The 21728-nt window shown below is 49.3% G+C and overlaps 1 protein-coding gene across 1 annotated transcript in view; it reads right to left on the reverse strand.

Moving 5' to 3' along the window:
* LOC134928648 (uncharacterized) overlaps nucleotides 1-21728 on the reverse strand; it is a 157383-nt gene that overhangs the window by 54236 nt on the left and 81419 nt on the right. Inside the window, exon 2 of the mRNA XM_063924597.1 lies at nucleotides 678-5777. Coding sequence (XP_063780667.1) covers nucleotides 678-5777 — 5100 coding nt within the window. The remainder of the gene's footprint in view (nucleotides 1-677; nucleotides 5778-21728) is intronic.

Raw genomic sequence — 21728 nt, forward strand, 5'->3', positions numbered from 1 at the left:
GTATAGTGGTTCAGGTGGGAGTACAGGGGTTCAGGTGGGAGTATAGTGGTTCAGGTGGGAGTATAGTGGTTCAGGTGGGAGTACAGGGGTTGAGGTGAGAGTACATGGATTCAGGTAGGAGTACAGGGGTTGAGGTGGGAGTATAGTGGTTCAGGTGGGAGTACAGGGGTTCAGGTGGGGGTACAGGGGTTCAGGTGGGGGTACAGGGGTTCAGGTGGGAGTATAGTGGTTCAGGTGGGAGTACAGGGGTTCAGGTGGGGGTACATGGAGTCAAGTAGGAGTACAGGGGTTTAGGTGGGAGTACAGGTTTTATCTTGATCTTGACACTGACCAGTTGAAGATAATGCTCTAAAATTCGTAACATCTTCTTTATATGTGTATGTAGGTGATGGTTGAACGTGAAGGTGCCATCTGGAAGTGGAGTGTTGGACAAAAAAAACCTGTCTTCTTATTAGGTGTAGAGTTCCTGCCCCTCTAGAATCCCCCATCTCTGGTAATCACAGAGTACCCCACCTGCTGTGAGCTGGGTCTGCTGTACAGGAAATCAGTCCATCTCCTCGCTCTGAGGACATCTACTACGGTGTGTTCTTGACCTGACCCCACGGAGACCTAAGGTCTAAGGATGGCTTTAACTAGCATGAGACAGATGGCAGAGTAATACAATAAACCAAAATTACCTGATGGAAGCTTTTTGGTAAGCAGGGTTTCAGGAGCAGCCAGAGGTGTGACCACTCTTTGGTCCTGAGGGCTCCCACCAGGCACTGGGTAGAAAGATTTCACAGGAGGCACTTTACTTACAGCAGAGCATAGGGTTGTTTCTAATGCATAATTGGGAGGGCTTAGTGCAGTTTCAGTCTGGGGGGCAACATGCAGAGATAACTGATGCTCAGCATCCGACGGCTGAGTCCGGTTATTATATCGGCCCTTCTGTTCATCTGCCAGGTTCTTGGTGGTGAGGTGAGAGGTCCTCAGCTCCTCACTAAACCTACTATTTACACATCTGTCCCGTTTCCTGTTATCGCTGTGCACCTCACCTTGCCTTCTATCATGTGGCGACTGATCAGATACCTTCTGTAATTCAAGGCCAACGCGATCCCCCACCCTCCCTTCACCGTCGCCATTGTTCTCAGGGGTCTGATTGTCTTTAGAAGAAATACTATCCTCCTTCTTTACGCTGAATTCCAATGTGGATTCCATCTCTTTCAGAGTTTTTGTTGAGGCTTCAGGATTTGCATGGCTTACTCGAACAACCTGCTGCTTTGCCGAATCACAGACGTTTCCGGCCTTCTGTGCCTGGGTCGTTGCCGATATCGCCGTAATCTGCTTGTTTTGTGATAGACCCTCAGCGCCATCATTCTTGATGACCTTGGTAGTTTTACTTGAGGGGGTGGAAGCACTGGTTTCTGTGGAACTCAGCCGAACGCTAAGATCCAATGCCTCCAGCTTGCCAAACGAACCTTGTAGCAGCATGGACATCTCTTGGAAGTCACTGGATGTCTCTACTTTGTCCATTCGTGTTGTGGAAGTAGCTTGCCTTGTGGTGTCACCAGATCTATGCTCTTTACACGTATCCCCCGATGGATGTTGTGATGCTTCGAATATGGAAAGTGTGTCCTTCAGTTTCTGGTTTGCATCTATTAATAGCCTGGCTTTATTATTCAAGGACACAGCATGATCAGTCTCTGAGTCTGCAGTGATGTGGATATTTGTACTATTATCTCTGTGGTCTTTAGAATGTATACGTGATTCAAGGTTATCTAACTTTCCCATAGCAACACACTTTTTGGTATCTGTAGATTTGTTTTTTATGGGGCCAGGCTTTCCCGAAATATATTTTCCTGCTGACTTCTCAGCGAAGAGAACATTTGGAGGAAGTGAAGAACAAGGATTGATCTGCTGGCTAGGGGTGCTGCCTCCACCATCTGCGTTCTTTATATCATCTGAAATACCTGGGACTTGATTATGGAAGGATGGCAACCTGTTTTCTAACGTGACATTTTCACCTGCAGTGTCTCGTTCAAGTTCCAATTTATTTGCCAGTTGTGAAATATTGGGGGATTTACCAACTGGGCCCATCCTTGGTTGACTATTTCCCATATCACTGCTCTTCAGTTCCGCGTTTGAGGTTTTTTCCTGCCGTAAGTTAACAAGACTACTACCAGCAGACTGTTGGCTACCTCCCCGTTTGTTGGGCTGTTTGTTGCCCTGAAGAACACTCTTCCGATCTGGTGGCTCCTTATACACAGGATGGTCACATATGTCTGTGGACTCTTCGATTTTGGAAACTTTTTTCCCACAACTTGTTTCAAGCATCTTGTTCTCCACATGAGCTATAGTAGCTGCATCACTGGGGCCTGGAGAGTGCTCATCCAGATCTTCTCTCGTTGAAAAATAAGGGCATTTTTTAAATGTACCCTGAAAAACACTAAACGTTGGAAGGTGCTCTGATGGTTCCATGGGCACATTGCCCTTCTGTGATCTCACGGATTTGGTTGTGAGATCTGTGGGTTTATCTGAAGGTAAATGTGGTGGTAGAGAGGTTTTGGGCTGTGTCGGTAGCACCTGGGCTGTCAGAGCGATGTCACATGATTCACTACAGCTGGATAAGTTATTATTTTGGGGAACGTTGAAGTCTGTCCGATCAGGGACAATGCTGTGTGGATAATTATTTTGATTTGCCTTTGAAGGGATTTCACTTGTAATGGAATTATTAGAATTATCTTTAAAGTTTGCATTAATCAGGGATGTTTCTGGTTCTTTATCGCCAGTAACGGCTTTACCTGAACGCTGACATATGTTGTGTCTTTTATCCAGAATTTCAATTTCTAAATCTCTAAGTATAGTCCTATTTTCCGAAGAGCTTGTTTGCACCATACGTCCTCCAAGATGTGCATTCACTTTCTCTAGTTGTGTATCTTCCTGCAATGCTGCATGTGTTGTGTCTGTTGGACACGGTGACTGATGTGTGACGTGATTAGCCGCTTCCTCTTGTTGTTTATGTATCTGAGCCAGGAGTGACGGGCGGTCCAGTGGTACCACATCTGCTGGATCCTCATCAGAATCATAACATACAAATAGGCACTCTTCCTCAGGTTTCTCCTCTACATGGGTGTCCATTCTTCTATGCTGTGACCCAGATTCTGGTGCTTCCTCTTCTTTTTGTCTTTCCAAAGCTTGTGATTCCTCATTGTATTGTTCCTCCACTTCTAAAGTAAACGTTGAATGTCCTGTGATTTCTTCTGAGACTTTGAGGGCATCTGTGTCCCTCTGCAATGTTGGCCTTTCTGCATCTTCATCATCCGGACACTGAGCTGTGAAATAATTAACATCCTCAGCCAGCTGCACTGCCATGGAGGACTGCCTTCCGCTTACATAACGCTCTTTGTGTTCATCTTGTTGGCTTTGCCCCATGGAGCTTAGAGGTGACAGAGTATCCAGCTCCTCGTCAGTATCAAAGCAAGCAATTAAACACTCGCCAACATTGCTGATCCCTGCTGCAAGGATATGGTCCATATCTGATGATGATGATGATGATGATGATGATGACAACGATGATGGCTGTTCTGCTACACTATCAGACCACAGCCTCATTGCTCTTTCTTCTAATATCTGGGATAATTCTGGTTTCAAGGAATTAGCCCCAGTTTCAGAGTCTGATGCTAATACTAAACTGCTTCTTAGGTCTTCTCTGTACATTTCATGGGGCGCATTACTGGCAGTAGAGTCTTCTAGCTCACTTGAACTGCCTTGAGTGATACAAGTCTCTTTAGACTCAGGAATTGAAAGACCTTCTGCTGCAGGGGATAATGCAACCCTTTCATCATGTTCTTCCTGACTACTTAATTCTTTCTCTTCATTTGCAGCAGAAGCTTCATTGAGGTTGTCACTTCCCTCTAGAAATGGACTATCATGTCCAACCACACCTGCACCATTTACGCTAAGAGCTGAGAATGCTGCGCCTTCGTCATCAGTGTCAGACATGTCTGATGATGTTTCCATCTCACTCTCACATCCGGAATTAGAGGTGTCATGTTGAGCTGCGCCAGGGGCCTCTGTGGTGCTGGGAGCAGTATCAGTAGTTACAGCATACTCCTCTGTGACGTACCGCTTGACATCCTCGTCTCCATTATAAGAGGCTGAGTCTGAGGATTCTGATGTGTCGTCTTGGTAAGCGAAGGACTCGTCAACCCCTTCATTGATGGAAGTCTCAGACAGTGAATGGAGATATGAGGCGGAGGTACTATCGTCATCATCATTATCATCGTCACAGCCACCATCTTCTTCTTTTTCCCCAATAACCACCTCACTTTCAGCTGATTCTCCTTGGGGGAACAATGTGATCTCCATGGACTCTGCTTCAAAAACCAGACTTCCTTGGAATGGCAGCATGAAAGCAGGAATCATGAGGTCATTTTCAGTGCTTGGCATGCTGGCTCTTGGTAATTCTGAATATGTTTCAGTTGAGCTTGATGACTGTAGGGTGCTATCGATATCAGTAGAACAGCTAGCCTGAGATGCTTGCTGGGCCTCCTCTATTTCTTGAACAATGGAGGCAGCAGTATTAATATATTCAGGACACAAAGGAATGCTAGTAAAGGATGGTGAAAAGTCAGTTTCCCATTCATCCTCATCCTCGACACTGGACTGTATATCACTAGGGTACCCATCTAAGAGCTCCACATTGTCGGGAGAGAAGTCTTCAGGGTCTAGGTCTCCATCATATAGTTCTGGAAGGTCTTCATCTAACATGTCAGGGGACATGCAACAGGGGTCTTCACAAAGACCTTCCCCATGAGGTGTCATGTGGTCTTGATAAGGAATAGGAGATTCAACTGTGTCCACCTCAGCCATCAAGTTTGGAGAACAGGAGGGAGAGCCACTAGAGGTGACTGAGGAGGTCCAGCTACCCCCTTCTGCAGTGATGTAAGACCCTGAAGGTGATGTGGGAGGAGAAGACATATTGTCATTTTCAGTGTCGTACTGCTCATCGTTCAGAACAGTTTTTGAGAAGGAATGCTGTCTAAACGGGGTGTAGATGCTTTTCACGGGTGTGGATGGAGCAGTGGTGTACAGGTCAGAGTCTGCAGGCCTGGAGTGTAATGATGGGACATCCCCTTCGGTGGAGCTGTAGGGTGACTCTTTGGTGGGTTTGACAAATGAAGGCACATCAGCTACGTATTCACCCTGAGAAAATAGGCCATCTTTCAAAGCATACTTTCTGCTGGTCTCTTTGTACTCAAAGTGCAAATCATCAGAAGACTCATTGACTTCCTCAGTGTCCCGTCCTGAATTCCCCACAGACGTTTCAGCTTTAGGGTGATGTAAGTGCATTGCTGCTTCATCTGTTTCCTCAGGAATAACCTGATTCTCAGGAGCCATGGTGCCCACCCTGCTTACAATTTCTATTTCCTCAGGGCTACAAGACGTTTCTTCCCCCATTACGATTCTTGTATCTAGCGTGTCGTGGTTTAGAACCTCAGAAGGAGACCGTTCTATGGCTTCTTCTGTCTCCTCCTCCTTTGGAGCTACAGGTGATTCGTCCGGCGCCATGCAGTCCAGGTGCAGGATGCCGGTGGTGCCCCCAGCCGACGCCTCACTGCTTGCCCCTTCTGGCTGAGGTCTGTCTCCTTCTTTGGAATCTAGATATGAAGATTCAAGCTCGTTGTTGGTGGCACATGATGGGCTCGCCAGCAGAGGTTCCTCTGAAGGGCTTAAACACTTGGGGGTGGCAGAGTCACTACTTGGGGTGGATGCTGTGGAAGCTATGGGTGATGAACCTGAAATAAAAAAATAAACAAATTTGAGGCGTCATTAGTATCTGTGAGTACAGCAGACTGAAGGAGTACATGATGTACATATACTACATGTATATATGTAAACCCTGCTTTCCCACTCGGGTTATAATATACCTTTTCTCTAGTGCCTCCACCCAAGCTACGATTCCCAGGCTTGCTTGGGTAAGCCTGCCTGTGATGGGTTATAGGGTTGAAGTGCTCAATAACTAAACATAAACTCAGGTAACCTTAGGATCTAGTAATTTAATTGTAGCCGTACCGTATCTCACTAGTGGCCTACCGGGTTTACCTGCTCTTCGGCGGTGTCTTCCTTTTCCCTTAGCTCTGATGAACGCAACAGACTGTATCAGGTAAGTTATTTCTATAATGGTTTATATGATAGGGGTAACGTAGTACACAATCATAGTATACAATATTTCAGAATAGGTGTACATTCAATACATTCTCGTAAAACAACTCTACTCCTCCCTTGTCAATCCTATTGAACAGGTTTTATGCATGCAACACAAAAAAGTTGGTACCTGCACTATAGTCGATTTGACTATAGACCCGGGGTTTGTTGGAGTTACCACTGTACAGTAAAAACACAGCGCTCCCCTATCCTTCGGGGATAAGTAAGATGTGAATGGAAGTATGGAAGTGTCTTACTTAGGTAAGTCTGTATTCCACGGGTTACTGTAGTCTATTAAAGTTATGGGGGTGAGAAAGCATTCATCTAGAACAGTATCTATAACAGGTCTCTGGTAACACTTCTAACGAGGGGAAAATCATTCAGCTCCCTTGCCTGGTGAGGGTGTACCAGGCTATGACCCTTACGGTAGTTGAAGCATCACTTGCTAAAGGATCAGGGTGTCACCAGCTGTCCGCAGTGTCTCCACTTCAGTTTTGTCCCTGCAACAATCCTGGCAAGTAATTTGGTAACCTCCTCTATCCGCCTTCAGGTGGGCAAAGATAATCGCTTCCTGTATTACACTGCCAGGGTGTAATCGGTTATTTAGATATTGCCCGATATGGTGTAATAACATGCAGCCCCAGAAAGTGGCACTCTCAGTCTCTGGGGAAAACGGATGATGATATGAGCATTTAATGACAAACAGTTCACAGTGTGCATTGGGGGTCATTCCGAGTTGTTCGCTCGTTGCTGATTTTCGCAACGGGGCGATTAAGGCAAAAATGCGCATGGTACGCAGTGCGCATGCAGTTAGTATTTTAGCACAAAACTTAGTAGATTTAGTCACGTCCGAACAAAGAATTTTCATCGTTGAAGTGATCGGAGTGTGATTGACAGGAAGTGGGTGTTTCTGGGTGGAAACTGTCCGTTTTCTGGGAGTGTGCGGAAAAACGCAGGCGTGCCAGAATAAAACGCGGGAGTGTCTGGAGAAACGGGGGAGTGGCTGGCCGAACGCAGGGCGTGTTTGTGACGTCAAACCAGGAACGAAACGGCCTGAGCTGATCGCAATCTGTGAGTAAGTCTGGAGCTACTCAGAAACTGCTAAGAATTTTCTATTCGCAATTCTGCGAATCTTTCGTTCGCTATTCTGCTAAGCTAAGATTCACTCCCAGAGGGCGGCGGCTTAGCGTGTGCAATGCTGCTAAAAGCAGCTAGCGAGCGAACAACTCGGAATCACCCCCATAGTCTGTTATAATCCAATATTGGTGACACAACAAAGTCTTTGCACGGTAATATGTCTCCCTGTATATCCAAAAGGAATCACCGATCTTCCTACTTGTACAGGCAGGAGAGGGGCTTAGAGTTATACATAGTTTTACAACGACTTTCACAATAGGGGGCTGACTGGGCTATACTCTGAATGCTACCTGGATTATGAGTGTGGCCGGTCTCAGGTACATATATAATTAGCCAATGGAGCATATGGGGATTGCTATAGCAGTGTGGGCTGAGTCTGGCTGCAATCCACTGAGTCGATGACCATGGGACCACTCCCCCAACTCCCTGGATAGGTGCTGCAGTCAGTCCCTATCAGTGGCTCCACTCCTCTGTCACAGCCCCGCCCAGGGGCGGAACTCCCGGAGACAGCGGAGTCCGTTGCCGCCGGGCTCCTGGTCCTGAAGGGGGCACGGCACCTGCTCTGTTGTCCCCCGTCCCATCCACACATTATTAATTTCTGTAGTGCAGCTGGAGCTGCTAGAGGAGCCGACGAACAAGCGAGCGCAGCGCCTATCAGCATCAGCGGCGCTCGCTCCTCCTCTCTATGCTCTCTGCTGCTGTGCTCTGGGTCACGGATGTCATGTGACATCCGACCACAAACCAGAGCCGCCGCACGCCAGTACACAGCATCGGCAGTCGCCAGGAGAGAGGGTGCAGTGCAAGGAAGCGGAACTGGCTGTCACAGTCAGGAGTGTGGACTCCTGAAAACTGTACACTATGTGCAAGCCCTATTGGGAGAGGGGGCATGTGAGGGGGAACACACAGTGCTACCAAATATTTTTTTAATCTATATAATATTATTTATATATATAAATATATATATATAATATATGCAATCATCTGAAAATGCAGCACAACAAATAAGACACAGTAACAGTGGCATAAATAGCAGCACTGTGACAGTGTCTTATTTTGAGTGCTGCATTCTTAGATGTTTGCTAGTATTTTGCTATAAGCAAACGCCCAACTACTTTATCCCATTACAGCGAGAGTCTGGCATCAGAGTTTATATATATATATATATATATATATGTGTATATATGTATATAATATGCAGTGCACGAAGTGGGCAGGTATACAACGGTATGGCATACCGGCACTTCTTCGAGCACTGACCGCTGAAGACCCCCCGCCGTCGCATTGAGCTCTCTCTCCCGCTCCTCATTGGCTGCCGGTCCGCGGCTGATTTGAAATAGTAGCGCCGTGGTCATAGGACCAGCAAAGCTGCAGACCACAGCCTCCTCATCCTTGCACCGTCACCACCCTCTGCCTCCTGCTCTACACCGCCACCCTCAGACGTCCCGCCGCCGCCCTCAGTCCTTCTCTGCACCTCCTCCTCACCATGACGACCGCAACCTCATCCATCGCACACCACAGAATCTTCAGCACCGCCACTGCTAAATAGGTAATCTTACCCTGCTGCCTTTCTCTCTCCCTAGTCCCTACTGTATGTCCTTGCTGTCCCTCTCACTGTCACTCTCCCTATCCCTATGTTCCTGCTGTCACTTTCCCTGTCCCTGCTGTCACTTTTCCTGTCCCTCTGTCACTCTCCCTTAATTTTGTCTCATTCCATGTAGCATAATGTGAATTTCAGCTCATTCTTTGTGCTATAATGTGAATTTCGGGTCATTCTTTGTGCTATAATGTGAATTTCGGCTTATTCTGTGTGCTATAATGTGAATTTCGGCTCATTCAGTGTGCTATAATCTGAATTTCGGCTCATTCAATGTGCTATAATGTGAATTTCGTCTCATTCTTTGTGCTATAATGTAAATTTCGGCTTATTCTGTGTGCTATAATGTGAATTTTGGCTCATTCAATGTGCTATAATGTGAATTTCGGCTCATTATTTGTGCTATAATGTGAATGTCGGCTTATTCTGTGTGATATGTGAATTTTGGCTCATTCAGTGTGCTATAATGTGAATTTCGGCTCATTATTTGTGCTATAATGTGAATTTCGGCTTATTCTGTGTGATGTAATGTGAATTTCGGCTCATTCAGTGTGCTATATTGTGAATTTCGGCTCATTCAGTGTGCTATAATGTGAATTTCGGCTCATTCTTTGTGCTATAATGTGAATTTCGGCTTATTCTGTGTATTATAATGTGAATTTCGGCTCATTCAGTGTGCTATAATGTGAATTTCGGCTCATTCAGTGTGTATAATGTGAATTTAGTCTCATTCCGTGTGCTATAATGTGAATTTCTGCTCATACCGTGTGCTATAATGTGAATTTCGGCCGCCCTCTGGGAGTGTATCTTAGCTTAGCAGAAGTGCAAACGAAAAGATCGCAGATCTGCTACAAAAAAAGATTGTGCAGTTTCAGAGTAGCTCGAGACTTACTCCGAGCTAACGATCACTTCAGACAGTTTAGTTCCTGTTTTGACGTCACAAACACGCCCAGTGTTCGGCCAGCCACTCCCCTGTTTCCCCAGCCACGCCTGCATTTGTATCTGACACGCCTGCGTTTTTCAGCACACTCCCGGAAAACGGTCAGTTACCTCCCAGAAACGCCCCATTCCTGTCAATCACTCACGGATCAGCAGAGTGACTGAAAAGCGTCGCTAGACCTTGTGTGAAACTGCATCGGCTTTTGTGAAAGTATGTCGCGCGTGCGCACTGTGCGCCATATGCATGCGCAGAAGTGCCGTTTTTTAGCCTGATCGCTGCGCTGCGAACAACGGCAGCTAGCGGTCAACTCGGAATGACCCCCATGGTTAGAATCCGCAGTCTTGCTAAGCAGGAGCAAATAGCTATATCAGTAAGGTGTCTACCTTCAGTGTAACAGGTCATGGGCTCTAATCCTGGGTATGACTGCTAAGAAAGGTGTGATTTAAAAGAAGTGTCAATGAAATGTGTGTGTGTGTGTGTGTGTGTGTGTGTGTGTGTGTGTGTGTGTGTGTGTGTATATATATATATATATATATATATATATATACCCATTTTTTTTATTCAGAACATTCTCTCTTTCTCTCCTTGTCTCTCTGTCTCTCTCTCTCTCTCGCTCTCTCTCTCTCTCTCTCTCTATATATATATATATATATATATATATATATATATCAGTGATCGCGCTGATCCAAAAAAAAAGTGGGTCCCAGGGACCCCTCACTTTTAAAAATTGGGGTCCTACCGGTCTTTTTCTGGGTCCCATCGGAATGAAGGTTCTTATTAATCTTAATCTTGTTTGGACACTACAAAAGTGTTGCAAGATGGGGGGGATGGGGTGACAGTGCTGCTGGGCTGTGTAGCATGTAGGACACCCTGCACCAGAGCTGTAACTAGACATTTTGGTGCCCTTAGGCAAAAAGTGAATTGGTGTTCCACCTCACTAGACCGCAAAGTATAGGCAGTGTGCGCCGGAGGCGCGACTCAAAATTTGAGGTGGCGTGGCTTCATGGGGAAGGGGCGTGGCCACATAATAGTGCCATTTCACATTACACCACACAGTAGTGCGCTTATACAGATTGCACCAAGTAGAACCTCCTATGCACACTGCGCCATGTAGAGCACGTTATACATATTGCACCAGGTAGAGCACATTATACATATTGCACCAGGTTACAGCACGTTATACACTTTGCTCCAGGTGGAACACGTTATACACATTGCACCAGGTAGAGCACTTTATACACATTGCGCCAGGTAGAGCACGTTATACACATTACGCCAGGTAGAGCACTTTATACACATTGCGCCAGTTAGAGCGCATTATTATACACATTGCGCCCAGTAGAGCTCGTTATACACAATGCGCCCGGTAGAGCACGTTATATACATTGCACCAGGTAAAGCAAATATAAACATTGCACAAGGTAGAGCACGTTATACAAAATGCGCCCGGTAGAGCACGGTACACACAATGCACCATGTAGAGCACATTACACATAATGCGCCCGGTAGAGCACGTTACACACATTGCAGCAGGCAGAGCACGTTACACACATTGCAGCAGGCAGAGCACGTTACACACATTGCAGCAGGCAGAGCACGTTACACACAATGCGACAGACAGAGCACGTTTCACACAATGCGCCAGGCAGAGCACGTTATACACATTGCACCAGGCAGAGCACGTTACACACAATGCGACAGACAGAGCACGTTACACACACTGCGCCAGGCAGAGCACGTTACACACACTGCGCCAGGCAGAGCACGTTACACACACTGCGCCAGGTAGAGCACGTTACACACATTGCGCCAGGCAGAGCACGTTATACACATTGCACCAGGCAGAGCACGTTACACACATTGCGCCAGGCAGAGCACGTTATACACATTGCGCCAGGTACAGCACGTTACACACATTGCGCCAGGTGACCACTTAGACACATTGTAGCCACCATCTCGGAGCCCCAGTTGTTGTCCCCAGACACAGTGATCACGGGTGTCAGTGGAGGGGGTGTCAGATGGGTGTGTGTATAATGGGCAAAGTGAACACGTTGTGGGGAGTGCGTATGATTGGCACTGTGTGAGTGTGTAATGGGCAATGTGTGGATATTGGGTGTGTGTATGATGGGCACTGTGTGGTTGGTGGGGTGCATGTGATGTGATGGCACTGTGTGGCTTTGGAGGGTGTATGGAGGGTGTGGGTATATGGGGGTGGGGTAACTATGCTGGCCAATGTGTGCATTTGTGTTGGTGTATGCTGGGCACTGCCCTCACCCCCAGTGTTGTAATCGTTAGCTGTTGCCATCCCTCTCAAACCCCTCCAATAGCCGGGCTTCCGGGAGGACTGTTAGACGGGGAGGAAGAGCTGTTGGTGCCTTTCACTCCCGTATGCAGCTGCGGCACCCGGCATACTCAGAAGGCGGACCGAACTGCGGCGTTAACAGGCTTTCTCGGCGGCCACCTGTCTCCTCCCCATCCCGGCGCTGCTTTGTTGGTGAAACCTCAGTCAGTTGTTCTGGTTCATGGCCCTACCGAAATGAGCTTACAATCTAAGAGGTGTTGGGACACTTGAGACATAAAATTGCAGAATAACCATTATAGCTGGTAGAGGTTTCAGGTATTGTAAGGTAGTGATGTTGGCAATAATAAAGGGATATTGGCGACTGGTATTCCAGTACAACTACCGCTGGTGCGATGTCTGATATCTGAGGCACTGCTTTTTCCTGATTTGTAGGTTGACCCTCACAAAATGGCTGCCCCCTCTGTGTGAAAGCTACGTCTCCATGATGCCGCCTTCTGTTATTCGTGTCACCCCAGCTGTGTATGGTATAGATCAGCATACCTCCCAAAAGTGCTTAATGTAGGCAGAGAGAGGAGGGTGATGGTGAATGGGGTACAGGGTGCTTTTAGGGAATGTAATGGTGCAGTGGTCAGGGGCGCTATTTGCTTGCCTGTATGCTATTGTCCCAGTTTTACCTCATAAAAAGTTGAGAGGTGTGCTGTAGGTGTCTGGTTGTTGAACTACAAGTTCCAGCATGGAGAGCAGGCTGCTGCAGCTGGGACGCTATAGGTTAGCGGTCTGGTTAGATGGGTCTAACACTAAGCCTGGTGGTGTTACAGTTTCTCAGCGTTTGCACAATATGCATGTGTAATGATGAGCATATGAAGCACAGAATAATAAGGGCCGCAGTACGTTGCGCTGATAAACAAATGAACTTGCATGTCAAACTCTTCATCTTAATTACCTGGCCGCAGTTAACAGGCTTTCTCGGCGGCCACATGTCTCCTCCCCATCCCGGCTCTGCTATTCACTTATACCCCTAACCACCGCGGCCACTCAGGACTCAGCATTGCAGATGCCGCGTCTAGCCTTGGAATTCACCGGCATATGCCCCCGCATCCAGAGTGGCCGCGGCGGTGAGGGGGAGAAGTGAATAGCAGCGCCGGGATGGGGAGGAGACGGGTGGCTGCCGAGAAAGCCTGTTAACGCCGCAGTTCGTCCCGCCTTCTGAGTACGCCGGGTGCCGCAGCTGCATACGGGAGTGAAAGGCACCAACAGCTCCTCCTCCCCGTCTAACAGTCCTCCCGGAAGCCCGGCTATTGGAGGGGTTTGAGAGGGAGACTATTGCGATTGGCCGTGACTTCAAAGAAGCCACAAGATTGGCAGCGGGACCGGGCAGAGAGATCAAAGGAGTACAGGACTACCTACAACGGAGCGCGTCCCCAGGGACGCACTCATTTTGTAAAAGCGAGTCCCCAGTCCTCATTATGGAGTAAAATACGCGCTATAGCGCGTTTTTGTGATCACTGTATATATATATATATATATATATATATATATTTTAATGTGTGTATATATATATATATATATCTATACATACATACATATATGTATATATATGGCGAGGGGGGGGCACCAATATTTATCTTGCCTCCGGGCATTTGGGACGAACTTACGCCACTGGCCCCGCCTCAGCAACAATCACCTGTAGGGCAAGGTAAGGCTGTCTGTCCGCCCTGCGCTCAATCTCTCCACCTGAAGCTCCGGTTCCTCCGTGGGAAGGCTTCGCCACGTTGGTGCGCTCCCTCTCCTCAGTCACTCTGGCTGCCTCTCCCTCCTATCTCTGCCAGCCACGCCACCCTTCCTCCTCCTGTGCTCCTCCTCCTGTGCACTACCAACTGCCAACCGCTCCTACTGCAGGGGGTCCCGAGGAAGCCTAGAAGCTTCCCCACACAAAGTGCTGGCACCTGCAGAATACCTGGTGCCACCTGCCACTCCTATGCCCATCATGAGATATATATATATATATATATATATATATATATATATATATAAAATAAGATTTTACTCACCGGTAAATCTATATCTCGTAGTCCGTAGTGGATGCTGGGGACTCCGTAAGGACCATGGGGATTAGCGGCTCCGCAGGAGACTGGGCACAACTATAAAGAAAGCTTTAGACTACTAGTGTGCACTGGCTCCTCCCACTAAGACCCTCCTCCAGACCTCAGTTAGGATACTGTGCCCGGAAGAGCTGACACAATAAGGAAGGATTTGGAATCCCGGGTAAGACTCATACCAGCCACACCAATCACACCGTATAACTCGTGATACAATACCCAGTTAACAGTATGATAACAACTGAGCCTCTCAACAGATGGCTCAACAATAACCCTTTAGTTAGGCAATAACTATATACAAGTATTGCAGACAATCCGCACTTGGGATGGGCGCCCAGCATCCACTACGGACTACGAGAAATAGATTTACCGGTGAGTAAAATCTTATTTTCTCTAACGTCCTAAGTGGATGCTGTGGACTCCGTAAGGACCATGGGGATTATACCAAAGCTCCCAAACGGGCGGGAGAGTGCGGATAACTCTGCAGCACCGAATGAGCAAACTCTAGGTCCTCCTCAGCCAGGGTAACAAACTTGTAGACTCTTGCAAAAGTGTTTGAACCCGACCAAGTAACAGCTCGGCAAATTTGTAAAGCCGAGACCCCTCGGGCAGCCGCCCAAGAAGAGCCCACTTTCCTCGTGGAATGGGCTTTTACAGATTTAGGGTGCGGCAGTCCAGCCGCAGAATGTGCAAGTTGAATCGTGCTATCAGATCCAGCGAGCAATAGTCTGCTTAGAAGCAGGAGCACCCAGCTTGTTGGGTGCATACAGGATAAATAGCGAGTCAGTTTTCCTGACTCCAGCCGTCCTGGAAACATATACTTTTCAGGGCCCTGACTACGTCCAGAAACTTGGAATCCTCCAAGTCCCAAGTAGCCACAGGCACCACAATAGGTTGGTTCACATGAAAAACTGATACCACCTTAGGAAGGAATTGGGAACGAGTCCTCAATTCCGCCTTATCCATATAAAATACAGATAAGGGCTTTTGCATGACAAAGCCGCCAATTCTGATACACGCCTGGCCGACGCCCAGGCCCACAGCATGACCACTTTCCACATGAGGTATTGTAGCTCCACGGATTTAAGTGGCTCAACTCAATGCGACTTCAGGAAATCCAACACTACGTTGAGATCCCACGGTGCCACTGGAGGCACAAACGGGGGCTGACTATGCAGCACTCCCTTAACAAAAGTCTGAACTTCAGGCAGTGAAGCCAGTTCTTTTTTGGAAGAAAATCGATAGAGCCGAAATCTGGACCTTAATGGAACCCAATTTTAGGCCCATAGTCACCTCTGACTTGTAGGAAGTGCAGAAATCGACCTAGCTGAAATTCCTCCTTTGGGGCCTTACTGGCCTCACAGCACGCAACATATTTCCGCCATATGCGGTGATAATGGTTTGCGTTCACTTCTTTCCTAGCTTTAAATAGCGTAGGGATAACTTCCTCCGAAATGCCCTTTTCCTTCAGGATCCGGCGTTCAACCGCCATGCCGTCAAACGCAGCCGCGGTACGTCTTGGAACAGACAGGCCCCCTGCTGCAGCAGGTCCTGTCTGAGCGGCAGAGGCCATGGGTCCTCTGAGATCATTTCTTGGAGTTCTGGGTACCAAGCTCTTCTTGGCCAACCCGGAACAATGAGTATAGTTCTTACTCCTCTCCTTCTTATTATTCTCATTACCCTGGGTATGAGAGGCAGAGAAGGGAACACATACACCGACTGGTACACCCACGGTGTTACCAGAGCGTCCACAGCTATTGCCTGAGGGTCCCTTGACCTGGCGCAATATCTTTGTAGCTTTTTGTTGAGGCGGGACGCCATCATGTCCACCTGTGGCCTTTCCCAACGGTGTACAATCATTTGGAAGACTTCTGGATGAAGTCCCCACTCTCCCGGGTGGAGGTCGTGTCTGCTGAGAAAATCTGCTTCTCAGTTGTCCACTCCGGGAATGAACACTGCTGACAGTGCTAACACATGATTTTCCGCCCATCGGAGAATCCTTGTGGCTTCTGCCATCGCCATCCTGCTTCTTGTGCCGCCCTGTCGGTTTACATGAGCGACCGCCGTGATGTTGTCTGACTGGATCAGCACCGGTCGGTGTTGAAGCAGGGGACTAGCCTGACTTAGGGCATTGTAAATGGCCCATAGTTCCAGAACATTTATGTGTAGGGAAGTCTTGGAAGTTTCTTCCCTGTGTGACTGCCCCCCAGCCTTGAAGGCTGGCATCCGTGGTCACCAGGACCCAGTCCTGTATGCCGAATCTGCGGCCCCCTAGAAGATGAGCACTCTGCAGTCACCACCACAGCGACACCCTGGCCCTTGGAGACAGGGTTATCCGCCGATGCATCTGAAGATGCGACCCGGACCACTTGTCCAACAGATCCCACTGGAAGATCCTTGCATGGGACCTGGCGAATGGAATTTCTTCGTAAGAAGCTACCATCTTTCCCAAGGCTCGCGTGCATTGATGCACCGACACCTGTATTTGTATTAGGAGGTCTCTGTCTAGAGACGCCAACTCCTTGGACTTCTCCTCCGGGAGAAACCCTTTTTATCCTGTTCTGTGTCCAGAACCATACCCAGGAACAGTAGACGCGTCGTAGGAACCAGCTGCGACTTTAGAATATTCAGAATCCAGCCGTGCTGTTGTAGCACTTACCGAGATAGTGCTACTCCGACGAACAACTGCTCCCTGGACCTCGCCTTTATAAGGAGATCGTCCAAGTACGGGATAAGTACTTCGGCCATTACCTTGGTAAATACCCTCGGTGCCGGGGACAGACCAACGGCAACGTCTGGAATTGGTAATGACAATCCTGTACCACAATTTTGAGGTACACCTGGTGAAGAGGGTAAATAGGGACATGCAGGTAAGCATCCTTGATGTCCAGTGATACCATGAAATTCTCCAGGCTTGCAATAATCGACCTGAGCGATTCCATTTTGAACTTGAACCTTCGTATATAAGTGTTCAAGGATTTCAATTTTAGAATGGGTCTCACCGAACCGTCTGGTTTCGATACCACAAACCTTTTGGAATAGTAACCCCGGCCTTGTTGAAGGAGGGTGTGGCCGGAGAGCCCCAGCCACGAGGCAAATGGCCGCTTTGGCACTGAAGGGGTTAACCCCTAGTGCCCGGCGCCATTTGGAGGGACAAAGGGCGCTTGGCGCCAGATTTGAAAAATGCTGTGGGCGCTAGGCGCCATGTTTATAAAGTGTTTAAAAATGTTTAAATTGTATTTTATATGCGCCGTGGTCCCGGACCCCTCCGGAGACCACGGCAGTGAGGACAGCCCCCCGGCGCGCTCAGCAGTGTGTGCGCGCCGGGGGAGAGGAGGCAGCCGCTGACCGCCGGAGTCCGGGAGCTCCGCTCCCGGCAGCGGTCAGTGTAGCCCCGGGCGCACTGGAGTGTGCGCGCCGGGGAGAAGGGTGAGCGCTGCGGCTGGGAGCTCGGCTCCCGCTGCAGTGCTCTATGTGAGAGCCGCCGCTGGGGGCCGGGAGCTCTGCTCCCGGCGCCTCAGCCCAGCACGGGTGGCCAGCCGCAGCAGCCGGGACGGACGTCCCGGGCTGCTAGCCGGCGAGGGGGGTGCGCTGCAGCCCGGCTCCCCGCCGGACGCTGCAGCGAGGCTACCAGACAGGCGCCGCTCATGGGGGACCGGGCTAGCCGGCTCCCTAGCGGCGTGGCTGAAATTAGGCTGCCCAGCAGGATGGTGAGCGCTGGGGTCCGGGAGCTACGCTCCCGGCGCCTCAGCGCTGAAACAAAGCCAGAGTCACGGCGGCCGGGACAAGTGTCCCGGGCCGCCGGGCTTAGGTACAGGGGGGTGCGCCGCTGCGTGCGGCGAGGCCACAAAGGTAGTGCCACACTGGGGGGACAGGGAGAGCCAGCTCCCTGGACCCCAGTGGCAGGCAGACAGGCTGGAGGGTGGGGGAAGCCAGCCCCATACCTCCAGCACACAGAGAGCCCTAGCAGCCAGGCTGCAGGGCTAGGGAAGGCACTGCAGTGCCTGAGTATGTAGAGTCTGTGCAGGGCACAGACTCAGTGTATAGTTACAGGGAAATGTACAGTGTGATTTAAAATGTAATGTATTTAAAGATAAAATGCACTTACTTGATTGTGTGTCCCAGGAGGGGGGAATCCATAGCTGTGCAGGCTGATGGATTCTCCCAGACCTTTTCCCTAAAAACGGAATGCTTTCCCATCCAGCCTCACAGTTCCAATGGGCACAGGGAGAAAGAGAAGCAGCTTAGCTATAAAACAAGCTGAGTGGTTTCTTGGAGCTCCATGGAGATCAGCCGTAGTGCCAAGAAACCTGGACCGGGGAGCCCGGCTGCCCAGCTCTGGAGCCCAAATCCAGGCTGCAGGCAGTGAGAGGGGTCCCGGGCAGGTTTCTGGAAGTCAGATTTAGGAGGGAAAACTTCCCCCCAGCCAGACTGGACGGCACCGGGGAGTATCCTGATTCTCCAAGGTAGGAGCGTCAAAGGAGACCGACCACTCCCCACTGTCCATAGGGAACAATGTTAGGTGTGCATGAGACCAGAGCATGCACAGCTCATGGGTAAACATTGATTGGTTGTACACCACAGGGCGGGCTTACCCCCTGTGGTAAGGGGTCTTGGAGAGGGATAAAGAAGGGCAGTTGGCCCATAGGATTGTGTATTGTAACATCTTCTTCTGCTGAAAACATCTTGATTGTATGCTGTTGCCCCTAGCAATAGGGAGAAGCCTTTTTAAAGGTTATTTGAGCAATAAACACCTTTGCCTCAAGAAGACTGCTTCATCTTGTGACCAACAGGGTTAGGCCAAACCTAGCCCCGTTCTCCGGCTGTCCAGGGAAGCACCTGACGTCTCCAAGCTCCGCCTTCCGCCAGCTACCGGTAGAGGCCTAGCAAGTGGCTAGTGGGGATTCGTCGACACCACACAGGTGTGGTAAAGCAGTGCGTCGGCACATACAGAGCAGAACCGTGGTTCCAAACGCCACGGCAGGTTAGGAGTTTGGTGGTGGCAGCGAGAACCCGCCCACAGTGCAGTGGGTGGAGTCAGTAACAGGCGGTTACTGACGGTAAGCGGGAATCCCCTATGTGGTCCGGCCTCGTGCGGCTTGACCTTCCATTCTGTGCGCAGTCAACGGGACGCGGAAGCTGCGAGTGCTTCCGTACGGTATCGTCCTGTCACAGAGGGGTACCTTGATTTTCACCTGCTGGAAGTACAGCTTGTGAATTGCCGCCAGTACTACCTCCCTTTCTCCGAGGGCAGCAGGCAAGGCTAACGGCGAGGGGGAGTCGCCTCGAACTCCAGCTTGTATCCCTGTGATACTACTTGCAGAACTTAGGGATCCACCTGTGGGCAAGCCCACTGGTCCCAGAAGTTCCCGAGACGCGCCCCCACCGCACCTGTCTCCACCTGTGGAGCCCCAGCGTCATGCGGTGGACTCAGAGGAAGCGGGGGAAGATTTTTGATCTTGGGAATTGGCTGTCTGGTGCAGCTTTTTTCCTTCTTCCCTTGTCTCTGTGCAGAAAGGAAGCGCCTTTGACCCGCTTGCTTTTCTGAAGCCGAAAGGACTGTACCTGAAAATACGGTGCTTTCTTAGGCTGTGAGGAAACCTGAGGTAAAAAAAAAAAATTTTTTTTTTCCCAGCTGTTGCTGTGGATACGAGGTCCCAGAGACCATTCCCAAACAATTCCTCACCCTTGTAAGGCAGAATCTCCATGTGCCTTTTAAGGCAGCATCACCTGTCCACTGCCGGGTCTCTAATACCCTCCTGGCAGAATGGACATTGCATTAACTCTGGATGCCAGCCGGCAAAAATCCCTCTGTGCATCCTTCATATAAGACGACGTCTTTAATATGCTCTATGTTAGCAAAATATTATCCCTGTCTAGGGTATTAATATTATCTGACAGGGTATCAGACCACGCTACAGCAGCACTATTTATGCTGAGGCAATTTTAGGTCTCAGTATAGTACCTGAGTGTGTATATACAGACTTCAGGATAGCCTCCTGCTTTTTATCAGCAGGCTCCTTCAAGGTGGCCGTATCCTAAGACGGCAGTGCCACCTTTTTTGACAAACGTGTGAGCGCCTTATCCACCCTAGGGGATATCTCCCAACGTGACCTATCCTCTGGCGGGAAAGGGTACGCCATCAGTAACTTATTAGAAATCACCAGTTTCTTATCGGGGGAACTCACGCTTCTTTACACACTTCATTCACTCATCTGATGGGAGAACAAAACACTGGCTGCTTTTTCTCCCCAAAAATAAAACCCCTTTTATGTGGTACTTGGGTTCATGTCAGAAATGCGTAACACATTTTTCATTGCCGAGATCATGTAACGGATGTTCCTAGTGGATTGTGTATATATATCTCAACCTCGTCGACACTGGAGTCAGACTCCGTGTCGACATCTGTGTTTGCCATCTGAGGTAACGGGCGTTTTTTGAGCCCCTGATGGCCTTTGAGACGCCTGGGCAGGCGCGGGCTGAGAAGCCGGCTGTCCCACAGCTGTTACGTCATCCAGCCTTTTATGTAAGCAGTTGACATTGTCGGTTAATACCTTCCACCTATCCATCCACTCTGGTGTCGGCCCCACAGGGGACGACATCACATTTATCGGCCTCTGCTCCGCCTCCACGTAACCTTCCTCATCCAACATGTCGACACAGCCGTACCGACACACCGCACACACACAGGGAATGCTCTGACTGAGGACAGGACCCCACAAAGTCCTTTGGGTAGACAGAGAGCGAGTATGCCAGCACACACCAGAGCGCTATATAATGTAGGGATTAACACTATAACTGAGTGATTTTTCCCCAATAGCTGCTTGTATACATAATTTGCGCCTAAATTTAGTGCCCCCCTTCTCTTTTTAACCCTTTGAGCCTGAAAACTACAGGGGAGAGCCTGGGGAGCTATCTTCCAGCTGCACTGTGAAGATAAAATGGCGCCAGTGTGCTGAGGGAGATAGCCCCGCCCCTTTTTCGGCGGACTTCTCCCGCTTTTTCTGGAATACTGGCAGGGGTATTTTTACATCTATATAGCCTCTAGGACTATATATGATGTAGATTTGCCAGCCAAGGTGTCTTATATTGCCCTCAGGGCGCCCCCCCCCCCAGCGCCCTGCACCCATCAGTGACCGGAGTGTGAGGTGTACATGAGGAGCAATGGCGCACAGCTGCAGTGCTGTGCGCTACCTTGGTGAAGACCGAAGTCTTCTGCCGCCGATTTTCCGGACCTCTTCACTCTTCTGGCTCTGTAAGGGGGACGGCGGCGCGGCTCCGGGAACGAACACCAAGGTCGGGTCCTGCGGTCGATCCCTCTGGAGCTAATGGTGTCCAGTAGCCTAAGAAGCCCAAACTACCACCTGTTAGGTAGGTTCGCTTCTTCTCCCCTTAGTCCCTCGCTGCAGTGAGTCTGTTGCCAACAGATCTCACTGAAAATAAAAAACCTAAATATACTTTCTTTCTAGG

The sequence above is a fragment of the Pseudophryne corroboree genome, chromosome 5 (assembly GCF_028390025.1).
Source record: "Pseudophryne corroboree isolate aPseCor3 chromosome 5, aPseCor3.hap2, whole genome shotgun sequence".
Classification (NCBI taxonomy): domain Eukaryota; kingdom Metazoa; phylum Chordata; class Amphibia; order Anura; family Myobatrachidae; genus Pseudophryne; species Pseudophryne corroboree.